This window comes from Nyctereutes procyonoides, unplaced genomic scaffold (assembly GCF_905146905.1).
Source record: "Nyctereutes procyonoides isolate TBG_1078 unplaced genomic scaffold, NYPRO_anot_genome, whole genome shotgun sequence".
Lineage (NCBI taxonomy): Eukaryota > Metazoa > Chordata > Mammalia > Carnivora > Canidae > Nyctereutes > Nyctereutes procyonoides.
In genome coordinates, this window is record NW_026575044.1 from 29,390,422 (window position 1) to 29,415,495 (window position 25,074).

A 25,074-nucleotide genomic window follows, 5' to 3' on the forward strand; every position below is an offset into this window, starting at 1 on the left:
TATCCCCTCAAATATTACTTTTTTTGTTATTTTATCTACATGTAATAATTCAAATATGTGTAGTCTTTGTCATCTACTTTTGCATCTTATTCTCCTAACTCATGCTTTTGCTATTTTTTTTGTCGTTGTGCTTTTGGCTATTTTTATTGTGCATTGTCCATTTTCTTCTGGAAACTATTAGTGAAAAATCTTTCAGTCCTAAGATAAAATTGAGTTAATCATTTGCAATCTTGTATGTGTTAGAGGGGTTCTCTTTTTCAGTTTGTCCTTGGATATGCCCAATAACCTTTTTCATTTCACGAGCTATCATATTCAAAGCTCCATTTTATCAAAATTTCCAGTGTTTTCAAAACAAAAGCATCTTCTGTGACCTTTTTTTGGACTCTGGCTATTTGTTATAGAAAATAAAATACAAAAAAGTGTAAAAACTTAAAATCATTTCAGGAAATAGAGGTAGTTATATTAGTATATTACTTATTTTTTAAAATCCATAATGAAACTAATTGTCCTGCTTTTATTCCCATAATGATATAATAGAATTTTTGTTACATTGTTATACAGATTTCAAATATATTACTTAAATATCTGTACAAAAGGCTGTTACATGGATGGGCCATGATTTTTCCATAATTATTCTAACATTTATGTTTAGGTTTTTTATTTGTGACTTACAAATACTGTTGTGACTTTTTTCAGAAATTTTTCTTAGCATCATTGCCTTTTAAAATTTAAACTAGATTTATAAAAGATTTGCTCTAATACTTTAAATTCCTATTACCTTTCCAAAGAATAAAATACATTCCTAATACCTTTCTAAGCCTACTTTCCAGAAAGATGGTATCATTTATTGAAGCTGAGCAGTATGTAAGCTTGGTCTGTGATATACCTGTGCTAACACTGAGTGGTACAGTTTCTAAAAAATCTGTTCCAACTTGATAAGTGAAAAAATGTGTTCTCAATATTGTTTCAAACTCCATTTCTTTGATCACTAATTAGGTGGAATACTTATGTATCCTCTCTTGAATTCTGCTTTTTCTATAGAATTCTTGAGGGGGGCTTCCAAGAAGAAATAAAGAACTTAGGATCCAGAGAGGAAAGTACCTTTTCTAAATTCTGATAGTTTAACACCACTGGCATTTGAAACCTGATTTTCTATGTTCAGATTCAGTTGTTGTTTTTTTTTTTTAACCTTATCTCATTTTTTTTTTACAATTTAATCTGACTTCAATTTAATGTTTAGTGGATGTTCAAATACACTTGACATATTAGTCCAATAATAACAATCCCAGATAGATAGTAGTCTTAACATTAAAATAGTAATTATCTTAGAGTACAGTTAAGATTGTTTTGAGTTCCCACTTTGACTTTGTGGCTAAAGCTTAAAGCAAGTGCTTGATCTGATTTCTATGTCTGTCTCTGTGTGCATGTGTGTGTGTGTGTGCGTGCACACATGTTTTTATGTGGCAGGCAGGTAAGGACAAACATTGAGGGTAGGGAACTAAGTTTTAGATAACACATCATTCCAAAGGATTTAGACTCTGATGAAGACTTTGGAAAGCCACTAAAGAAGCCATATGGTCAGATTTCTCTTTTAAAGGTACCACTTTGATGGTAATTAGATGAGTTAAGGTTTGAGTAACTGGTTTAATAGTGGTACCAGATATTAAAACGAAAAATGTGTGGAGGAAGAAAGGTTGGAGGGAAGATGTTTGTTTTGCAATTTGTGTACAGCATGATTCAAGTGTAAGTGTCTAGATTTCACTTTTGATGCATAGGTCTGAAATTGAGGGAAGATGTTCATGGTGATGGAAGCTAGATGTTAAATGCAGAAGTGCTTTAAATTGGCAAGCAAACATTTTTATGTTTACCACTTCATTTACTTCTTAGAAATTAGAATTTTCATGAATTAGAAATTTTGTGGGATAAATTATAACATCAAATCATGTATAAATATAGGTATGATCCCAGGGTTCTGGGATGAAGCCCACACTGGGTTCCCTACTCAGTGGGGAGTCTGCTTCTCTCTCTCCCTGCCCCCTGCTTGTGTTCTATCTCTCGCTCAAATAAATAAATAATTTTTTTAAAAAGAAATATTATTAATGGCCTCTATAGGTTCTATCCACTAACAAAAACTACTTTCTCATTCATTAGAAAATGAAACCTAAATTCAACGATAGGCAAATATAAAATAGGAAACTAATGTGAAGAAAACTCTTAAATATGATTTATTAAACATTCATTAAAATGCATTTTATTATTTATTTTTTAAAAATATTTTTCCAGATTTGGTGAAATATAATTGAGAAATGAAAATTGTATGTATTTAAGGTATACAAATGATGTGATTTTAATTAAGACTTTATTTTTTTAAGAGCAGGTAAGGTCACAGTAGAATTGAGGAGAAGATATAGAGACTTCCCATATGCCTCCTGCTCCTACATATGCGTAGACTCTACTATTATCAACATCTTTTACCACAATGGTATATTTGGTACAATTGATGAACCTACACTTACAGAACATAGTCACCCGAAGTCCATAGTTTACATCAGGGTTAACTCTTAGTGTTTTACATTCTATAGGTTTGGACAAAGGTATAATGACATATATCTACCATAATGGTATTATACAGCATTTTTTCATTGCCCTGAAGTCCTCTGTATTGTCTACTCATTCCTTCATCCCTCCCATCCAAACTCTGAAAATCACTGATTTTTTTATTGTCTATATAGTTTTTCCTTTTCCAGAATGACATATAGTTGAAATCATATAATATGTAGCCTTTTCAATTGGATTCTTTTACTTACTAATATGCATTAAATTCCTCCATGTCATTCATTTCTTTTTATCTTTGAATAATTTCAATGATAAATTGATGTATGTAAATGTATGTAGATCTACCACAGTTTATTATCCATTTACCTACTGAAGATCATCTTGGTTGCTTCCAAGTTTTGGCAATTATAAATAAAGCTGCTATAAATATTGGTGTGCAGATTTTATGTGGGCAAAAGTCAGCTCCTTTTGTATGCTTTGGATAACAGGTCTTCACCAGATGTGTCTTTTACAAATATTTTCTCCCAGTCTGTGGCTTGTTTTCTCAATTTTTTGACCATGGGTTTTACAGAGCCAAAGGTTTTAATTTAATAAAGTCTAGCTTATCAATTATTTCTTTCATTTCTTTCTAACAGAAAAGAAATTCATACCCAAGCTCATCTAGTTTTTATCCTGTTATTTCCAGGGATTTTATAGTTTGCATTTTACATTTAGGTCTGTGATCCATTTTGAATTAATTTTTGTGAAAGATATAAGGTCTCTGTCTAGCTTCATTTTTTTTATGTAGATGTCCAGTTGTTCCAACGCTACTTGTTAAAAAGTTGATCTTTGCTGCACTGTCTTGCTTTTGCTTCTTTGTCAAAGATCATTTGACTATTTCTGGGCTCTGTATTCCTTTGGATTGATATATTTGTCTGCTCTTTCACTGATAAATCCCACTATCTTAATCTGGGTCTGGGTCTATTTCTGGGCTCTGTATTCCTTTGGATTGATATATTTGTCTGCTCTTTCACTGATAAATCCCACTATCTTAATTACTATAGCTTTATAGTAAGTCTTGAAAAGAAATATAATTGCCAGGTGAAACTAACCTTACTTTTTAAGTGATTTATGATCAATAAACAGCTCTATGCTATATTTAAACAAGAAAAAGATTAAATATTTATTAAACTGTGTAGTGCTGGCCAAAATATAGGTAGCTAGAAAATTGAAACATTACTAGATATGAACAATAGTTAATAAGTAAGATTTAAATTTTTTTCTTTTGAGAGAAAGAGTGAGTGAGAGGGAAGAGAGGGAGAGAGAGAATCTCAAGCAGGCTCCATGCCCAACCCAGAGCCCAATGTGGGACTTGATCTCATGACCCCAAGCCAAAACCAAGACCTGAATGGACAGAGTTCAGCTACATAGAACAACTTGGGTGAATCTTGTAATCATAGAGCTGAAAACAAGAGCTGAATGAACAGAATTCAGCTACATGGAACAACTTAGGTAAATCTTGTAATCATTATATTGAGCAAAAGAAGACATAGTGATAGTGTACACAATATGATCCTGTTAAGAAACTGACAAATTTTCATGATGGTGATAGACATCAGGATTGTAGCTCTTATTTGGTGGCAGTCACTGGGGAAGCTCACACAGGAGTTTCTGCTGAAAATGTTCAGTTTTTTCTGTCTCAATGAAGGCATTACTGGTATATTCACAGTGAAATGTAATATGCTGTATTCTTTGATTTGCACACTCTTCTTTATAAAAGTTCTGCTTCAATAAAATGTTATGCTTAAAAAACACATTAAATTAATAAAATGTTAATTCAGTCCAACAAAAAATCCATTCAATAATTTATTAATGTATTATTGAATTCACATTACATGCATAAAATTTCTTTCTCTCTCTCTGTATATATATATAGGAAAGTTCCTACTTTCAGTGAACCCCCAAGGTAATAATTATTATAGAAGCTAAACTTTCTTAGCAGCCTAATAAGTATGATTAGAAATGCAGGAATGGCTTTAGCTAGCGGAAATTCTGGAGCTGCTGCTCATTTTAGGCACTAGTGACTGGTTACCTGTGATTTCTTTCCCCCACTCATTTCTGTGTTTTTATAGAAGTACTCTGCCTTCTATAATGATCTCAGATTTATTTAATTATTTTTTCTCTTAGAAATAGGATAGCCTTGGTGATGTTATACACGTAGAATAGAAAAAGATAAAATGTACACTTTTTGTATGGCTGCACACCCACTGCCTTATAAATGCTTGCAGGTAGGACCTGTCTATATTTTCCCCTATTATTGAATCCTGAAGGACTAATCTAGTCACTAATATAAAGATACATTGTTGATGTGCATTAAATATTTGTTGAATGGCATTTTTGGTAAAAAATATTCATTTGTTAGACACTGTCCATTATAAGAGATAGAGAAAATAATATAAAGTTCAATTGTTTTTATTATTTCATGGTTAACATCAGCAATAGTTTCATATATCTTTATTTTTACTCTATGCAGTGATTTTATAATTTCATAATTATGTCCAATAGACTAATATTATAACTTTATGCTTATGACTAACTTTATAACCAAGGATTATACTTAAAGAAAATGTAGACCTAAAAATCAAATGTATGTTTATGAGTGTGTATGTGTTTGTGTATGTGTGTGTTTGTGTGTCCTGAACATTTGCTTTACATGAAATGCCATTTTAGTGCTGGAGATATCATTTAAATTTATATTCTCCTAAATAGATAATAAACATGTAAAATGATAAATTTTTAAAAATTCAGTCATATTTTTGAGAGGAAGAAAAAACTGGATAATGTGCTAGAGTGACAGAGCCAATGAGGAGTTGGGAGCTCTGCTTTACTAAGAATCTTTAGGAATACCCTCTCTAAGAAGGAAACATTTGAATTGAGACTTGAATGAAGGAGGCGTGCCAGCTTTGAGCTGATCCAGGGAAGAGCTTGCCAAATAGATGGAATGGAACATGCAAAAGTCCTGTGATGGAACCAGAATAGAGGCCAGTGATTCCGGAAAATTCTACATGGGTACTGTAATTTCAGGAGATAAATGTTGGCAAGGCAAACAGGGCCCAGATACTGCAAGCCCATAAGTGGGCTATGATAAAGGAGTATAGATGAAAAAATTGAATGCACTTAAAGCATCTTACAATATATTTTAGCAAGAGCTGCTGAGCAGCTTAGTGAAAGATAGACTTTAGTGCATAAAGGAGGGATGACAACTTTTTTGGTAATCCAGAAAAATTAGAATAATGATCACATCGGTCAAGGTTTTTTTTTTTTCAATAAAAATGGTAATAGCTGATTTCACATATATTTTGGAAGAAGTGCCAACCAGAACTTTTGATAGATGGAATATAAAATGTGAGGGGGAAAAAATGATTAGGGTGTTTGCTGAGGTAACAAGGGCTTGAGGAAAGTATGAGGAAGATGTTGGAGAAGATATAATTATGTCTCTTTGGGCCATATTAAATTTCAGATTCTTATGAGCTCTTTAAATGGAAATGAAAAGTACCAATTAGATACATAAGTCTGTAGCACAGAGATGAGGAAGACACACAGTTTGAGTCAAAAAAATTAAGCAAAAGGACAGGATAAAATGTCTAAAAGAGTATTTGGATGAAACAGTAATGAGAATTTACATTTCCTGCAGCACTGACAATAGAGAATGTAAGAAACTTATAAGTGAAGCATAAATAGGATATATATTCTTTAAATGCCTTGTTGGGCATATGGGGAAGTAAAGGAAATCCTCAGGGGGCCAAAGCAAAGCAAACTGGACAATTACATTAAATTTTTAGTTGATACTTGGCTGTCCTGAAAATATGAATTGAAGAGTAATTTTGCTGATCTTGGTAAACAGGGTAATTAAATTTTAGTGTCTTCAAATATAGGCCATGAGCTATAGATCTGTGCAAGTAAGGGAGCTGGATAACATAAGTGCATTTGAATGGGTAGAGCAGAAAATAAATATACCCAGAAGCAAAGGCGAAGACAAGAAACTATGTTTGCCTACACCTGGAAGTTGGGTAGGGAAAAACAAGTGAGAACAGTTTTTTTTTTTCACAATTGTTTAATATTTCTATTTATGTGTACCATCTAGGTGACCTAGTAAGACCCAATCTAGAAATTATCATTTTAAGAAATGATTTTAGTTTGATAAATATTCTGTAGAGAAATAAATTGGCAGAGGCTACACAAGATTTTCTCCAGTAAAGTAAGGCTTTTAAATATAAAATGTAAAACAATAGGGAAAAGTCCAACATGAATAAGAGCAGAAATAATCAGCAGTATATTTACACCCCCAATAATTTCAAATGATCAATTTGGAATAAATCTGCTGAAGTAAGTTTAAAATGTTTAAAGGGAACAAAAAAACTATCAAAAACAGTACAGGGAGGTTTAAAAAAGAACTTATCAAAACTTGAAGCTTAAAACTGGAATCCATTGTGATTACGGATTTTATTAATTAGATAGCATATGCTGCTGGGAGGGTAGCAGAAGAATCAGTGCACTTGGAAACATAAAGAAGAATGCAGAATGCAGCACAGGGAGCAAAGGAGACAAAATATGTGGAAGAAATATTAAGAATTATGGAGAACAGAATGAGAAAGGAGAAAATGGGAAAGAAATATTCAGAAAGACAACAACAGATAATAGTGCATAATTTTTAAAGCTTAAATCTTTAAATTCAGGCATTATAATAAATCCCAAAGGAGATAAACTCAGAAAGAAAACTTAAATTTTCTTTATATTACTGGTTACTCATATTGGAAGGAAAAGTTGGAGACATGTATTTTATCAAACAAATGCATTCTACTGTGATAATATCTGCAAACCACTTTCCTGCCTCTTTAAATTTAAGTGGTAAATGGTACTTCCTCTTTAAGGCCAATGCCTCTTTTTTGGCTCTTGGTCTTAATCCCTTTTGCCCTGTTCAGGATGTAGTTTTATTCTTATCACTTCTATTTCTGACATCTTCCTTCATTACTTTTTTCCTTCAGCCTATATTCATAATTAACCCTCTTCCAAACTAAAATGAAAGCCTTGCCCTCGTTCTAGTTGTATTTTAGGCAATTGCATGGTATTTCTTTTACATTCCTATTAAAATTTTCACATAATTAGCAATATTTCCTAGATTATTAACAGTATTTGCTTGACTATTAATCACTCTTTGATACAAAATAATCTGGCTTTTCAAACTCCCATGCTACCAAAATTTGCCTCATGAAGTTAATAACAAAAACAAAAAACCATCTCCCTTTCTAAATCCACTGGATGCTTTTAGGGTTATTGCATGTTTTTTTTTTTTTCCTCCATATGAACCAAGCATTTGTGTCTGTGCCCTCTCTGATGGTATCCCTTTCTGAGATTCAGCATGTCACTCCCTTGGTTCTCCCTTTAACTCTTTGAAGCTGTTCTTTCTAGGAATGCTACAGGGGCTTGTTTATCTCTACTTGTCTCTAATAGGTTAGTTCAGGGTTCTAACAGCAGCCCATTTACATCCTTGGTCTCAATTCCAGAAATTTTATCTACTCTCGTTATCTTAACATATGTCATATTTTTCTTTACTTTTTAATCTATATCCACATCTTTTATTTCTCCTGATAGTATCATTTTGACTATCTCCTCTCTCCTCCAACGTCACATCTTGACACCATTACCCACCAAGTTCCTTGTTTTAGGTATCATCCTTGTTTTAGGTATCATCCTCTATGACTCTCCACTATTTTTTTTAATTTATTCATGACTGACACAGAGAGAGAGAGAGACAGAGACACAGGCAGAGGGAGAAGCGGGCTCCATGCAGGAAGCCCGACATGGGACTCGATCACAGGTCTCCAGGATCACACCCTGGGCCGAAGGCAGTGCTAAATCGCTGGGCCACCGGAGCTGCCCTAGGACTCTCCACTATTGCCAGCATCTTACCAACATCTTTAAGTCTGCCTTATAAATGGTACTTTCCTTTCTGTCTGTTTTAATTACCAATTAAATAAATCATTGCTCTAATTGTTTCTTAATTGGAATACTAATATAGGCTTCCAACTGGTCTACCTTACACCAAGGTTGAGCCCTCAGATCCTGATATACAGAATTACCCTTGCAAATTATCTACAAAGGATGAAATGTTATTTATTTTCAGCATCTTAAAGTTTCAGAGTCTCCCTACCAACTATAGCATAAAGTCCAAGCTCCCAGACTGATGTATTAGACACTTTAATCTGTTAACCTATACAACTTCAGACTCCTCTTGTACCACTTACCATGATTTCCATGTGCTAGCATATAAAAAGCTAGTATAGCCAAACTTATATTGTTTTAAGCTTTAATCTTTTTTTTGTAGTATTTATCTGATTGAAATTCCCCTCCTTTTCCTTCCCCTTCCTCCTTTGCCTCTTTTTCTGGCTTTTAAAAAAATACATGATTAATTGATCATTCATACAATAGACCAGACATTAACTCTTCCCAGGTACTTTCCCTGTTGGTAATTTATTTATTTTCCCCTGTCCCCCAAAACAAAGTGATATTAAGTGCTTCTTCTGTTTCCTCTATTGTTGTACTTATGATTGCACTGAGATCTGTTTTTGCATGTGTCTTTTATCCTTAATGAGAATATAAATTGGAAAGCTTAGTTTTAATTCATATCCCAATCGCCTAGCATAGCACTTGATATGCAGTCAGTGTTCATAAGTATTCATTTAACTAACCTCCTCTGATTCCATACACTTTTCTCTCCAACTTGTCACATTATGTACAGTTACTGTTGGTTTGTTTATTTGTGTTTCCTCTTAGCTAAGCTTCTTGCCTTTAGGCATTGTGTGTGTTTGTGTCTTTGTGCTTGTCTGTGTTTTTCTCAGTAGGTGTTAAATAAATCACATAATGAACTAATGAAAGCTAAATATAAAGGTTATCCTTATTTCTTTCTTTCCGTTAGTATCTCTGTACTCCTATTCTCTCTGTTGTATGCTTGTTCTGATGTCACCTGTGATGTCTCATTTTTCTCCAAAGTATTGTTAATGGTTATTTACCTTTTTTATTTGTCTTTTTTTCTCTCATTGTCTTCCATTTCATTCAACCAGATAGCACTGTAATAAAGAAAGATCCATGCAGTTACATACTTATTAACAAAAACCTATTCATTAAATCATTTGTGTATGTTATTCAACATGTATAGTATAGCATATATATTATTCTCAATGTATTTAAACCTAATCTTTATAGCATCTCTAATGGGAGGTATTATTAAGGAAATTTTACAGATAAAGAAATTGTGTATGAAGCGCCCCCCCATATTACATAAAGGACAATCAGATCTGATTGTGGGTATCTCTAAATCCATAATTTATGTTTTTTTTCTCAGAAATACTTTCTATCTCCACTGGCAAGGCTTAATTCCTATCTCTGACATGTTAGAGCACACTATCTACATGACATTTACTACTTCAAAAAAAATTAAAAGCCTACTACTTTAATTCTCCACCTCTATCTGGCTATATCCATTGCTTTCTCAGAAGAGCTGTTTTTCTTACTCTTTACTTTTTTTCCTTTTTATTCTCCCATTTACCTGAATCACCTTCCCCTTAATCCCAGCTTCTTTTTTCCATAAATCTAAAAATAATAACTTTTTAAGCAAATCACTGACACACGTCTATTAAACACTCATGAAAGTTCCCCAAATTTCGACTGATATATGCTAAGATTCCACTACTTGGAATTTCTCTGTTTGATTGCATTTCCAACTGCTACACTATTTGAATAAAGTACATAATTCAGTATATGATTATATTTTGTATATTGTTCATATATAGTTCATTTTTAAAATGGCTACATTAAAAGGTAGATGCCATATTTCTTAACAGACTTTGTTCATGACTGCATACAAATATTTGCAAGACCTTTTGGTGATAACAGTGATATGTAATTGTTTACCTTGTAGTACAATGTATAATTAGTAATTTTGTCTTTCAATAAGTAAGCATCTTTTATTAATGGACCTTTTACATTTGGGACATTTGACTTGAGCAAGAAACTTTACTTGATTGCTTATTCACATGATAGGCAGGCCTCAGGAGCTTAAGTCAAAGACAACTTGTTTAAGATGATTTGAAATTGATTAACTTGTATATAGTTTGCTTGAAGTTAACTGTGTGGTAGGAATTTCTATATAGTAATTTTCTTACTTTCAGGCTCTGTAAAATATTACTCCTAATGCTGTACTGTACCTCAAGCAAGACAATGCCATTGTAACTGCAGTGATCCAAAGATGGGGTTGATAATCGAGGGAAATGAGCAAAAAAGCTATTGAACACCATAAAGACATACTAGTATATTTTATGAAATGTGTTTATCAAGAGTTAACAGGATAGTGATTTATTTGTAGAGATAGCAATTAGAATATTATTGAAGTTGTTAAATAGCCTGGAATACTTAGAATGAATCCAGAGGGTACTGTGTTTTTCATACTCGCTTAGCTATATCTTACCAGCCTATTAATTTGAGTTACTTCAGAGGAGTATGGAATATGATTTTTTTCAGCGTTTAACAGCACACATTTCAATGAATATTCTTAAACTATTTTGCTTTTATTTTATTTTTCACTGTTTCAGCTATTGAAAAAGAAAATGCTACATTCAAAAGCATTTGACTTTCAACTACTCACCAATATTTTAACCTACTTTAGACATTGATTTAAGGAATTAAAATATTACAAATAAATTGCTCTTCTTATTTCTATTCTCTGTCTTTCTCAGAGGCAATCAAAATCTGAATTTGGTCTGTATTCAGTAAATTCAAAAACTTAGATTCTCAATTTTTAGATCTCCACATTTCCAACAGTCATTTCTTCCAGCTCATACCAACCACCTTCTCTTACAATTTTACCCCTACATCTTATCATTGCATTAAGGGAGTTACTTCCTAGTTTCAATTTTTAGAATCCTGATCTCAATTTTAAGAATCCAGTCTCTCAAAGCTGACACCTCTCTTTGCAGCTTACCTATTCTATTATTACCCTCACTCCAACAATTATTTGACACTTCAAGATGACCAGTCTATTATCCCTACTAATTTTTTATATCCAACCATCTTGTCCTAGTTAATATCTGACCAAAATAAGCATTCATTTAAATAACCTTCAAATTTAATTTCTGTGACTTGAAAAGCTCTATCATTGAACTAAAGCAGGATCCGAACAGCTGAATGTGGCTAAAGTAAAACACAACAGTGTTAATCTTACCATGGGTGGATCCTGTTTTGGTGGGCCTGAAATGTTATATAATGTGAGGTCTCTCCATGAAGTATACAAGATTGTGAGTACCGGATTCCCACAACCAATTCAATGCCACTTTACAAGGATAAATTATGTTTAAAAAAAAGAAAATATTCTTAATATATTTTTATTAAAATATCTTATTTTTACAAACCTTAGAAAAACGGGTGACCATGTGAAAACACTGTTAAAGATGCTCAAAGGACTTTACAAGGGGTTTGGTCAGTTAGAGGCCCTCATGTTTAAGCTTCATTAGCACTATGATAAATTTGCTGCTGAACTGAACTTGAATTCTATGACTACTAATCTCAGGTGACATCCACTACTACCAAAAAATTTTTGGATGATGCAGTTTTTCTGACAACTATTTCACATTTTATCACTCTCTCCATTCCTAATACCCACATCACCCCCTTTTTAAAGCTAATAATCTTCCCAGATAATTAATAGAGATCATAGGTGCAATCAAATGAAAATTATCTCTTTTTTTGCTAGCCTGTTTGCATCTTTCTGCATACTCTGTGTTCCCCTCTGTTAACATCTAATAACAGGAGCAGCTCTTACATAGGAGTTACCTCACCCACACACTTGCCAAGTGGATGCCATTTACCCCTTTTTAAAATATTTTATTCATTTATTTGAGAAAGAAAGAGCATGAGCTGGGAAAGGGGGCACGGAGGGAAAGAGAGCAGTGATCTCAAGATTCTGACATCATGACCTGAGCATAATACAGACACTTAACCAACTGAGTAACCCAGGCACCCCTGGATGCCATTTACTCTTACACACTTGGGGCTTTGCAAGTACAATTCCTCTTTCCTGTGAGTTATTATTATTTCTCTCTAATAGCATATGAAAATTGCATAATATTGCTATCTTAGAAGCAAACACAAGATAAAAATAGAGCCCTGAATCCCAGCTCTGCCCTTCTATTCTTTATAGCAAATCTTAAGTAAAGTGCCCATTCCAGTTTCCATGAACTCACATTCAGTATTCTATTCAATCCATTCAAACAAGGATTTTCTCAAGGTATCATATTCTAGATCCAAAGTCATTTTTTCTTATTAATTTAAAAATACTTTATGATTTATTTAGATTTTAAAAATTATATATACTTAAAGTTTACATCATGATGATTTTATATACATAGTGAAATGATTACTATAGTCAAGCTAATTAACATACCATCTCTTCACATAGTTATCTTTGTGTGTGTCTCTGTGTGTTTGTGTGATGAAAGCACCTGCAATCTACTCTCTTAGCAAACTTCTAGTATTTAATACAAGAGTAAACTCTGGTCATCTTGAGCCTTAAATCTCTAAACTTATCCAATCATTCGTTTGATTTTGCGTGATCATACATTTGATGGCATTTGGATATCATTTATTTGTAAGTAATCTGTTTTTTTTTTTTTTTTCTCTCTGGGAACTTCAGAATTGTCTCTTCGTATTTTGGAGTACTTAAATTTCACCATTCCATGCCTAGGGGTATGTGTGTTTCTCTGTGTGTAATACATCTAGTTTAACATTATGTAGGACTTTTCATTTTAATGACCCATGTTGATTTTCAGTACTGGAAATTTTTTGGATATGGTTTTATTAAATACACCTCCTCTCTTTAATTTTTTTCAGCTTAAGTATAATTGACAAAATTGTATATATGTGAAGTATAAAATATGATTATTCGACATACCTATACTTTGTGAAATAATTACTACCCATCAATCACCTTACATAGTTACTATTTGTTCTTTTGTGGTGAAATGCTTAAGGTCTATACTCTTAGAAAATTTCAAGTATGCAACACAATATAACTCTAGTTGCCATACTGTATAGTAGATCCTCCAAGATTATTTGTCTTATAACTGAAGGCTTACACCTTTAATCACTCTTCCATTCCTATCACCTCTCAGCCCTTGGTAACCACCATTCTACTCTCTGTTTTTATTTTTTAATTTTTTTTAAGATTTTATTTATTTATTCATGAGAGACGCACACACAGAGAGAGAGAGAGAGAGAGAGAGAGAGAGAGGGAAGAAGGTAGGGAGAGAAGAACAGACACAGGCAGAGGGAGAAGCAGGCTCCATTCAGGGAGCCTGACGTGGGACTGGATCCCGGTTGTCCAGGATCACACTCTGGGCTGAAGGTGGCACCAAACCGCTGACCCACCCGGGCTTCCCTATGAATTAGTTTTTATTGTTGTTTTAGATTTCACATATAAGTGAGATCATATAGCATTTGTCTTTCACTATCTAGCTTATGTGACTGGGCATACTGTCCTCTAGGTCCATCCATTTTGTTGCAAATGACAGTATTTCATTGTTCCTCGTGACTGAATAATATTCCATATTTATATGGAATTTTCTTTATTTATATATCCATTGACAGACACTTAGGTTGTTTCCATATCTTGGCTATTATGAATAATGCTACAGTGAACATAGGAATGCAGATATCTCTTCAAGTAACTGATACTGTTTCTTCAGCTATATACACAGAAATGCAAATGTTGGATCATATGGCAGCTCTATTTTTAATTTTGTGAAGAACTCCTAAGTTGTTTCCGTAATGAATGTACCAACTTATGATCCCATCAGCAGTATACAGGGATTCCCTTTTCTCCACATTCTTGCAAGAATTTGCTGTGTCTTTTTGATAAAAGCCATCCTAACTGATGAGAGGTGATATTTTTTGAGTTGCATTTCTTTGGTGATTAATGATGTTGAGCACCTTTCTCACATACTTGTTGGCCATTTTTATGTCTTTGGAAAATGTCTTTTCAGGTCCTTTGCCCATTCTTTAATTGAGTTATTTGGCTTTTACCTACCAAGTTATATAAATTACTTATATATTATGGATATTAACATCTTATCACATAAATGTTTTGAAATATATTTTCTCTCATTAAGTAGGTTGGCTTTTCAATTTATTTAGTTTTGTTTTTTGTTTCTGTTTGGTTTGGTTTGGTTTCTGCTTTATAGAAGCTTTTTAACTTGACATAGTTACCCTTGTTGATTTTTACTTTATTTCCTGTGCTGTGTTTCCTGTGCTTAATTCATTCCTGTGAAATGAATTAAGTATTTAATTACTTAAATAAAAACTTAATTTATTATTATCAAATGATAATTTATAAATAATATATTAATCTATTATTAATTAAGTATTTAAATCATTTCAATGTAATTTTTGTACATGGTATAATATAGTTGTCTGGTTTCATTCTTTTGCATGTGACTATCCAGTTTTCCCAACACCATATATTGAAGAGATGATTCTTTCCCCATTGTGTGTTGCTGGCATCCTTGTCAAATGTTTTTTTTTTAGGCTCTTCATTCTGTTTTATTGATATATGTGTCTGTTTTTTTTATGCTAGTACCATCCTGTTTCTTTGATTACTATAGCTTTATAATATTATGTGAAGTAAAGAAGTGTGATACCTCCAGCTTTGTTCTTCTTTTTCAAGATTGCTTTGGCTTTGGGGGGTCTTTTATGGCTTTGTGCAAATGTTAGGTTATTTTTTTTCTGTATCTGTGAAAAATACCCCTGGAGTTTTGATAGAGATTCATTGAATCTCTAGATTGCTTTGGATCATATAGACATTTTAAACATTTTTAATTGCTCCAATCCATAAACACAGGATATATTTCCACATCTTTGTCTTCCTTAATTTCTTTCATCGGTGTCTTATGTACAATGTCAGTGTATAGATCTTTCATATCCTTGGTTAAATTTATCTATGTATTATTTTTCATGCTATTGTAAGTGAGGTTGTTTTATTTTTTTCAGATAGTTCATTGTTAGTATATATAAATACAACAGATATTTATATATTGATTTTGTATTCCTGTAAATTTACTGAATTTATGTATTAATTCTAACAGTTTTTTGGTGGAGATTTTAGGGTTCTGTCTATATAAGATCATGTCATCTGCAAACAGAAAATTGTAATGATTCCTTTCTGATTTGTATATATTTTATTTCTTTTCTTGCTTAATTAAATGTCCTAAGATTTCCAGAACTGTGTTGCAAAGATATAGTAAGAGGGGGCGGGAACCTTTGCCTTGTTCCTGATCTTAGAGGAAAAACCTTCATTTTTTTATGCTGAGTGTGTTGATATATCTGTGGGCTTGTCATACGTGGCCTTTATTATGTTGAAATACAGTCCCTTTATATACAATATTTTGAGAGTTTTTTCATCATAAATGGATGTTGAATTGTGTTTCTGCTTCTATTGGGATGATCATATTTTTATCCTTAATTCCACCAAAGTGGTGTATCACATTTACTGAATTGCATATTTGAACCATCCTAACACCCCAGGGATAAAGCCTACTTGATAATGGTGTATGATCCTATTCATGTGGTGTTGAATTCAGATTGCTAAGATTTTGTTGAAGATTTTTGCATCTATATTGATCAGGGATATTGGCCTGTAATATTCTTTTCTTGTAATGTCCTTGTCTGGCTTTGGTATCCAGGTAATGCTGGCCCCATAAATTGATTTTGGAAGTTTTCCCTCCTCCTAATTTTTTTGGAACAGTTGAGAACAGTTGGCTTTAATTCTTCTTTAAATGTTTGGTAGAATTCACCAGTAAAGCCATCAGGTTGGGTCTTTTTTAATTAGGAGTTTTTGATCACTCACTCAGTTTTCTTATTCATTGGTGACCTGTTCAGATTGTTTATTTTCTCAGGATTCAGTCTTGGTAGATTATGTTTCTAGGAATGCATTTCTTCTGGGGTATCCAATTTGTTGGCATATAATTGTTTATAGTAGTTTCTTTGAACATTTGTATTCCCATGTTATCACTTGTAACATGGCCCCTTCATTTCTGATTTTATTTATTTGAGTTTTCTTTCTCTATCTTTTTAATGTATTTAAAGGTTTGTTTATATATATATTTTTAAGCATGTTTTTCTGTTAGTAATCTTTTCTATGGCTTTTGGCTTATTGCACTTGTTTCTCCTCTGATTGTTATTTCTTTTCTTTTAACTTTGGGCTGAGTTTGTTCTTACTTTTTTAGTTCTTTGAAATGTAAAGTTAGGTGATTTGAGATCTTTTTTTCTTAACGTAGGCATTTATTATTAACTTCCCTTTTAGAACTGTCTTTGTATATTGTGTTTCAATTTTTTAAAATTTCTTCTTTACTCGTTGGTTGAGTTTTTGGTCTCTGAGTCTTTTCTTCCCAATGCTGTAGTTCCTAGCTTTGTATAAACCTATAGTTTTCATCAGTAAGTTGGTTATTTTGCCAACAAGTACAACTGACGTAAACCCCTGCTGTGATACAGTGAGCCTTACTTGAGTAACACCTCCGGTAGAATACCTTCAGTTAGTTTCTTGTTGATTCTGTACTTTTGCCTTGTTTCCTAGTTTTAATTTCTGTTCTATAGAGATGCCTACCTCATTTGTGAATATAACTATGTCTTATTTGTTTTTCTTCTTATCTTGTTTGCCTCGGTGGTATGTATCTGGAAAAAGATGATATCCAATCTAACATCTTACTTTTTTCCTCTATTAACTCTTTCTCCTTAGCTGTTGGTTTTCTTTTTTGAAAGTTTTCTTTTAGCTATTGGTTTTCTTTTGTTAAGTTTTGCTTCTGTCTTTTCATGGACTAGATTTTTCTCATATTTAGTTATTCTTAAAGAGTAATGTTAAATAGGATTAGAAGGGATGGATTGATACAGAAGGGATGAATGCTCTGAAAGCTGAGCATTTGAGGGCCCCAAGCCTTTCTTTTTTTTTTTTAAGATTTTATTTATTTATTAATGAGAGAGAGAGAGAGAGAGAGAGAAAGGCAGAGACATAGGCAGAGGGAGAAGCAGGCTCCATGCAGGGAGCCCAGTGTGGGACTTGATCGGGAAATCCAGGATCACACCCTGAGCCAAAGGCAGATGCTCAACCACTGAGCCATCAAGGTGTCCCCCCACCCCCAAAAGCCTTTCCTATTGATACACCTATCCTTCTGCAATTGAGCAAAGCTTGACAATTAGGAGTAGCCAAGAGGAAAAGCAGGAAAATAAATGGAATTTTGGGTCATATTATTTGTATTCAAATTTTAGTTAAGAAACTATTTGTTTTATATTTTTGGCAACATAAAATATGACCTTGTTCCTTTTTTGCTATTATTAAATGTATTTGCCTCTATATATGTTCTTTTTGAATAATCATCTCAATCTTTTTGCTTTATTTTTTACAGTATAAGGAAAAAATCAGAATTGGAGTCTGAAATCCAATCTTTGATGAAACTAAGGTCAAAAAATGATGAATTTCTTAAACAGTTATACAAGGAAGCTTATCAGCTTGGTGCTGTTTTCCACCTAACCAAATTTAAAACAGAAGAATTAGAAGAGAAAATAGCAGAAGTGAGAAGAAAATTCAAGGTTTGCATCTCTGTGTTCTTCTTAGTTGTAAAAAATGGTAATTAACCTCAATTTTATTGATTTGTTGATGACAGTTTGATTTTAATTTAAGCCATAATGGTCTTTTAAAAATAAAAGACTCCTTCTATTAAATCTGAATAAAGTCATTTCTCTTCAGAGGCCCAGCATAACTAGAAGAGGAATGGGACTCAGTGTAACTAATCAACACTTAATGTCTGCTTTTTGCTATTACTGACCTTGAACTACCGGGTTAATGAGAAGAGTAGTGCTTGGTTTAAACTCGTCCTGAATATCTAATCTATAATAGTTCCTACCTATGATAGGAAGGATTGTTGGGAAGTGCCCTTGCACCCTTACTAATATAAGAAAAGGGATTACCTACATCAGGCCTGTAAATTACTGGATTCCTGAGTACCAAGCAATGCTGAGTAGACCACAATGTTTCCGTAGACACAACTGTTCATAGGCCTTAAGTCTATTCCTAAGTGAGAAATAAAATGAATATCCACTCCTTGCCACTTGGCATAGATACTAACAAAATCAACTTCACATTGCCATACAGAAGGGACCACTTTACTAGGGCTACCTCTGTCTACCACACATCATACCCATACTCCCCCCTTCTTTGGCTTTTTCTCATTGGAAACTTATTATCATAAAATTATCTGTAAAATATAGAATCTATATTATGTGTTCAAGCCTTGTAACAGCATAACAGCACTTTATTCAGTGAAGACTTTCTCTTGTGCTTTCTAAATGTAGAAATCTTTGATTCTCTTCCAATAAATGTTTCTATAACTGAGAGACTGGGATTTGGTTCCTGCATTGAATCCAGCTGTTTGATGGACTTATTGTACCTGTATCCCTTCCCATGGGTTATTTAGTGGGTCTCTTATATCATATATGTTCCAAAGTTAATATGAAATAGAAATTATGTGCAGTAAAAATTAACCTCAAAGTTATTTTAAATATATAAAATGTGTGATTATACATATGGTTTAACATCTATAATAACACTATAGATGTTTTTCATTAGTATGTGTTTCCCTCTGGCCAATAATTACGTTTTGTTTTGTTTTGCTTTTTTCATCGAGGATATCAGTGAAGATATCAATCACTGATTTGGTCACTTAATAATGTGCCTTAATTTTTTCAAATGACAGGAAACCTTTGTTCATATATTTATCTCATAGCTGTCACAGTCTGCCTTCAATTCTTCACCTATATGGCTTCACTAGCCTGAGGCACTCATCTATTAAGAAGGATGTGTTGAATTATTTATTTTTTCTAGGTTTTCTGATGCCCTAATATACAATTTATAGGTTGAGTGCAATTTTGATGTAATTCCACTGTACTTGCATTGCCAACCTAAGACAAAATATAAGTGTCCCTCTGGTTTTATTCAAGCAAAATTGAAGAAACTGTTAATCAGGTCCTTTCCCTACCTGGTAGCAGCTGACACACAACTAGAAAGAAGCAACAGAAAGAAACTACACATTTTAGGAAATAATTCCCCATTGCTAAACACTTCCACTGATCTGAATGTATAGGACATTAAATTTCTTTGATATACACATGTTTATCTGTGTCAGAGTGACAATGAATTAAAAATAAATTTCTAGATAGTCCTTAGATAATTCAGGTTTGGAGTAATGCAGGTTTGTAGTTTTGTTTTTTAATGACCCCAATGTCTTTCATTGACTAAGTGACACAAATCTATATAATTTTCTGACTCTTGGCATCATGTTTTTCTTGCAGATAACTTTGTATATTTGTTGATTCTGACCTGACATTAGTCCTTAATTTATGTCTTCTAGAAATTATAGCATTAGCACCTCTGAGCTAGCTTTGAGAAAGAACCTTTTGAAACCTTAGAAGTAGAAGTTCTGAATTATGTTTCCTCAAACTAATGCACCTGTCCAATGCCTAGTAAGATTTCGGCAGTCTTAGACTAAAAGCAACCCTGAACAATCAAGGTATTTAGCACTTTCCGGATTCTTCCAGCTATTACAGATGACTTGTCCCAGTTTTTTCATACCTTCAATCCCAATAGCTGGCCTATTCAGAAAAGACATGATTAGCCAAGTCCCAGTCTAAAATTATCCACAGTAATGAGAAATAAGTCAATAAAAGGGTAATATGTATTCAATTATGGTATTGATGGAATGAACAGAAAATCATTCAGGGTTGTCTGAAGAATTTAATATTGTAACAAGAAAAATCTCGAAAGCTTTTATCAGATAGTATGTACTTCTCAACATTTAAATAGAAGGCCTTTGTGCAAGCTACAGGAATTTGGAGGGTTTTTTATTTGAACATATTGGAATTTTGATGGGAAAGATGAACATCAGGCCACTCTGGTTGTAGGTTAAAATCATAGTACTAGAACTAAGTGGAACTTAGTAGAAAAGAAGAAAGGAGGTAGAAAGAAAGATAGTTTTCTGAAAGCCTATTACAGGCTAGACTCTTTATACATGTTAATTCAGTGTTCGTAATACTGTGAAGATGTTATTAGTGTGTTCATTTTGGGATGAAATGGTTTGCTTAAAGTAGCATAGCTTTTAGGTAGCTGTGTAGAATTTGGGGACAAGGTTTTCTGATGCTGATGTTGATATAAACTGGTGAGTCAGACACTAAGTAGACATTTACTCCAACCAAAAAGATTCATTCAGGCTCAGAATTTCAAAATAACCATATTTGAGATCACCTTTTAGATTTTATTTTTTAAGGGAATTATTAGGATCACAGCAACAATGAGAGAAGGAACAGTGATTTCCCATTTACCCCTTGCCTTCACTCATGCTTATAGCCTCTATATTATCAACATCCCCCACTAGAGTGGGACATTTTTTTTTTACCAATAATGAACCTATATTGGATCATCATAATTATTGATATTTATAGTTTATATCACAGTTCACTCTTGGTGTTGCTGTGTACATGCCTAGATTCTGAACACATATATAGGAATATGTATCCATTATAGTAGTATCATACAGAATATTTTCTCTGCTCTAAAAATCCTCAATGCCATACCTGTTCATCCCTTCTCCCACTGATGGTAGCTATGGCAACCACTGATATTTTACTATCTCCATAGTTTTTGCCTTTTCCAAAATATATATGGTTGAAATATACAGTATGTAGCCTTTACAGATTAGATTCTTTCACTTACTAATATGAATTCAAGTTTCCTTTATGTCTTTTCATGGCTTGATAACTCATTTCTTTTTAGCACTGAATAATATTCTATTTCTGAATTACCATAGTTTGTTATGCATTCACCTACTGAAGGGCATTTTGGTTGCTTCTAAGTTTTGGCAGTTATAAATAAAGTATAACTTTAACTTTTAACTTTATAACTTTTGGCACTATAGGTATCCATTACAGGTTTTTATGTGGACATAAGTTTTCATCTCCATTGTATATGAATGAAGGAACATGATTACTGGATCTTAAAATTAGTATATATTTAGTTTTTTAAGAAACTGCCAAAGTGCCTTACAAAGTGATTTACCATTATGCATTTCTACCAGCAATGCATGAGAGTTTCTGTTATTCCAAATCCTTGCCAATGGTTGATATAGTTAGTGATCAAGATTTTGGCCATTGTAATAGCCATGTAGTAATAACTCTTTGTTTTTAGTTTACATTTCCTTGATGACATATATCTTTTCGTATGCTTATTTGCCATTGTTTGTCTTTGGTGATTTGTGTGTTAAAGTCTTTTGCCACCTCTCCCCTTTTTTTACTTATACGCAACACACAACATGGGACTTGAACTCAGGGCTCCAAGATCAAGAGTCCCATGTTCTACTGAGTCAAGCCAGGTAGGTGACCCAATGTCTTTGACCCCCTTTTTAATCAGATTTTTTCTTACTGTTGAGTTTTCAGAGTACATTGTATATTTTGGAGAACAGGTCTTTCCTAGATTTGTCTTTTGCAAATATTTACTACTAGTTTGTGATCATTGCTTTCATTTCTTTTCATTTCTGATATTAGTAACTTGTGTCCTCTTTTTTCTTAGTTTGTCTGGCTTCAGGCTCATCAATTTTATTGATATTTTCAAAGAAAAGATTTTCTTTTCACATTTTTAACTGATTTTTTTCTGTGATTTTGTTTCTAATTTCATTGATTTATGCTCTTAATTCTTATTTCTTTTCTTCTGCTTAGTTTTGATTTAATTTTCTCTCCTTTTTCAGTTTTCTAAGTTTGAAATCTAGATTATTGGCGTTAGGTCTTTCTTTTTTCCTAATATGTGCATTTAGTGCTATAAATTTCTCTTTAAGCACTGCTTAAAGCACTGCTTTAAGCACATTTAATTCTGGAATCTGTCTCCTGATAAATATGTAGATTCTAAACAACACATTGAAAGTAATAATATCTATTTGTTGAATGCTTCGTGTGAATATTGCCTCAGGTAAACTATTTTATATGCGTTGTTTTCTTTTACTTCTGCAACAATTTTGTGGAAAAGAAATGTTATCCTAATTTTACATATGTGAAAACGAATATTTGGTAAATTTGTAGACATACTGATATAGCAACCATGATAACCAGTACTCAGTGTAAGTTGGTAGAACGTTTCTGCAAAGTAATTTATTAATATATTTAAAAGCTTTATCTATTTTTTAAATTTTTTATTATTGAAAATTTTTTATTATTGAAATATAGTCAACATATAATATCATATTAGTTTCAGGTGCATGACATAGTGATTCAAAATTCTATACATCACTCAGTGCTGACCACAATAAATGCAGTTACTGCTACCATACAATGTTATTACAATATTATTAATTATATTCCCCTTGCTCTACTTTTCATCTCCATGACTTATTTATTTTACAACTGGAAGTTTGTACCTCTTGATTCCTTTCACCTATTTCTCACATCTGCCTATGCTTCTCCCCCTCTGGCAGCTACTAGTTTGTTCCCTATATTTATAAATTTGTTTTTTTTTTTTTTTGCCTATTTGTTTGCTTGTTTTAAATTCCACCAGCCAGCATCATTTATTGAATAAACAGTCTTTTCCTTATTGCATATTCTTGCCTCCTTTGTCATATATTAATTGACCATATAATCATGGGTTTATTTCTGCACTCTGTATTCTGTTCCACTGATCAGTGTGTCTGTTTTTGTACCAGTACCAAATTGTTTTGATTACTAGAGCTTTGTAGTATATTATGACAACTCTAGCTTTGTTCTTTGTCAAGCTTGCTTTGGCTACTAGGCTTTTTTATTATTCCATGCAAATTTTAGGATTATTTGTTCTAGTTCTGTGAAAAATCCTATTGGTATTTTGATAGGGATTGCATTGAATCTATAGTAACTTTGGGTAGTATAGATATTTTAACAATATTAATTTTTCCAATTCTTGAGCATGATATATCAGGTCATTTGTGTTATCTTCATTTTCTTTCATTAATGTTACAGTTTTCAGAATATAGGTCTTTCACATCCTTGATTAAATTTATCCTAGATATTATTTTTGGTATGATTTTAAATGGGATTGTCTTCTCAATTTCTTCTTCTACTTTATTATTAATGTATAGAAACACAACAGATTTCTATGTATTTTCTTGTATCTTGCAACTTTACCAAATTCATTTATTAGTTCTAATAATTTTTTGGTAGTCTTTAATGTTTTCTATATATAGTATTATATCATCTCCAAATAGTGACAGTTTTACTACTTTAATTAATTGAATACTTTTTATTACTTTTTCTTGTCTGATTGTTGCATCTAGGACTTTCAGTACTATGTTGAATAAAAGTGCTTAGAGTGAACATCCTTGTCTTATTCCTGATATTAAAAGCAAAGCTTTCAATTTTTCACCATTGAGTATGATGTTAGCTATTGGCTTGTCCTGTATGGCCTTTAGTATGTGATATGTTCCCTCTAGACCTACTTTGTTGAGAGTTTTTAATCATGAACAGATACTGAATTTTGTCAAATGTTTTTTTTTCTGTATCTGTTGAGATGATCATATGGTTTTATGCTTCATTTTGTTAATTTCATATATCATGTTGACTGACTTGTGGATACTAAACCAGCTGTATGTAGAGAACTCTAAATATATTTGTAATGTATAGTTAATTAAAATTATTTCTAAAAACAAGACTTAAAGATTTGCATTCAATTGGTGTAAGCTAGATTCTTGCAGTCAACTTTAATGACTGTACCTAAAAAGGAATATACCAGAAAGTCCCAATGCATATCTCTGGGTTTGAGGATTCAGGTTATTTTAGTTTTACTCTTTGTAATTTAAAAATGTTTCTACAAAAAAAAAAAACATATGTTTTCATGTAAAAAGAAAGATAAAATAGTGCCTTTGTGTTTATTTTTAGAAAGAATCTGTTTGGGCTGCTACCTGGATTTTTGTTAGAATCCTGGCCACTAAACAGTACTCTAACAATGCAGAGCAAGAACTACTCTGTCCCACTGACTCAGTCCAACTCAGTTATTTGCAGAACTACTAAATTTTTCTATATGATTATAACTCTTAATTTGAAAGTCTTTTTTTTTTTTTCTGTTCCTGGTTTCAGACCTTATATAATTATTTCCGTTCTCTAACTTTTGTCTTAGCACCCCTCCATCACTGAAGAGCATACTGCTGTTTACATCCTTGATTCTGAGCTTATATATATTTATATTTAGTGTTTACTTGTCTTTTCTCTCTGAAAGTGAGTTTCTGGACACATAAGCATTGTTACATTGCTCTTCAGTTCTTTGTCTTAGCATAGGAGTCTCTTCCAGTAGAATAGCTCTTTGCTGCCACCTTCTGGTCTTTGGCTGCTAAAGCCAGGCAGCAGGTCAAAGGTGACTTTCTTTCCAGCATCTAAGAATGC

General features: G+C 32.7%; 1 protein-coding gene across 1 annotated transcript in view; it reads left to right on the top strand.

Moving 5' to 3' along the window:
• CCDC178 (coiled-coil domain containing 178) overlaps positions 1-25,074 on the top strand; it is a 374,243-nt gene that overhangs the window by 83,743 nt on the left and 265,426 nt on the right. The window contains exon 12 of the mRNA XM_055323597.1: positions 18,039-18,222. Within this exon, the coding sequence (XP_055179572.1) occupies positions 18,039-18,222 (184 nt within the window). The remainder of the gene's footprint in view (positions 1-18,038; positions 18,223-25,074) is intronic.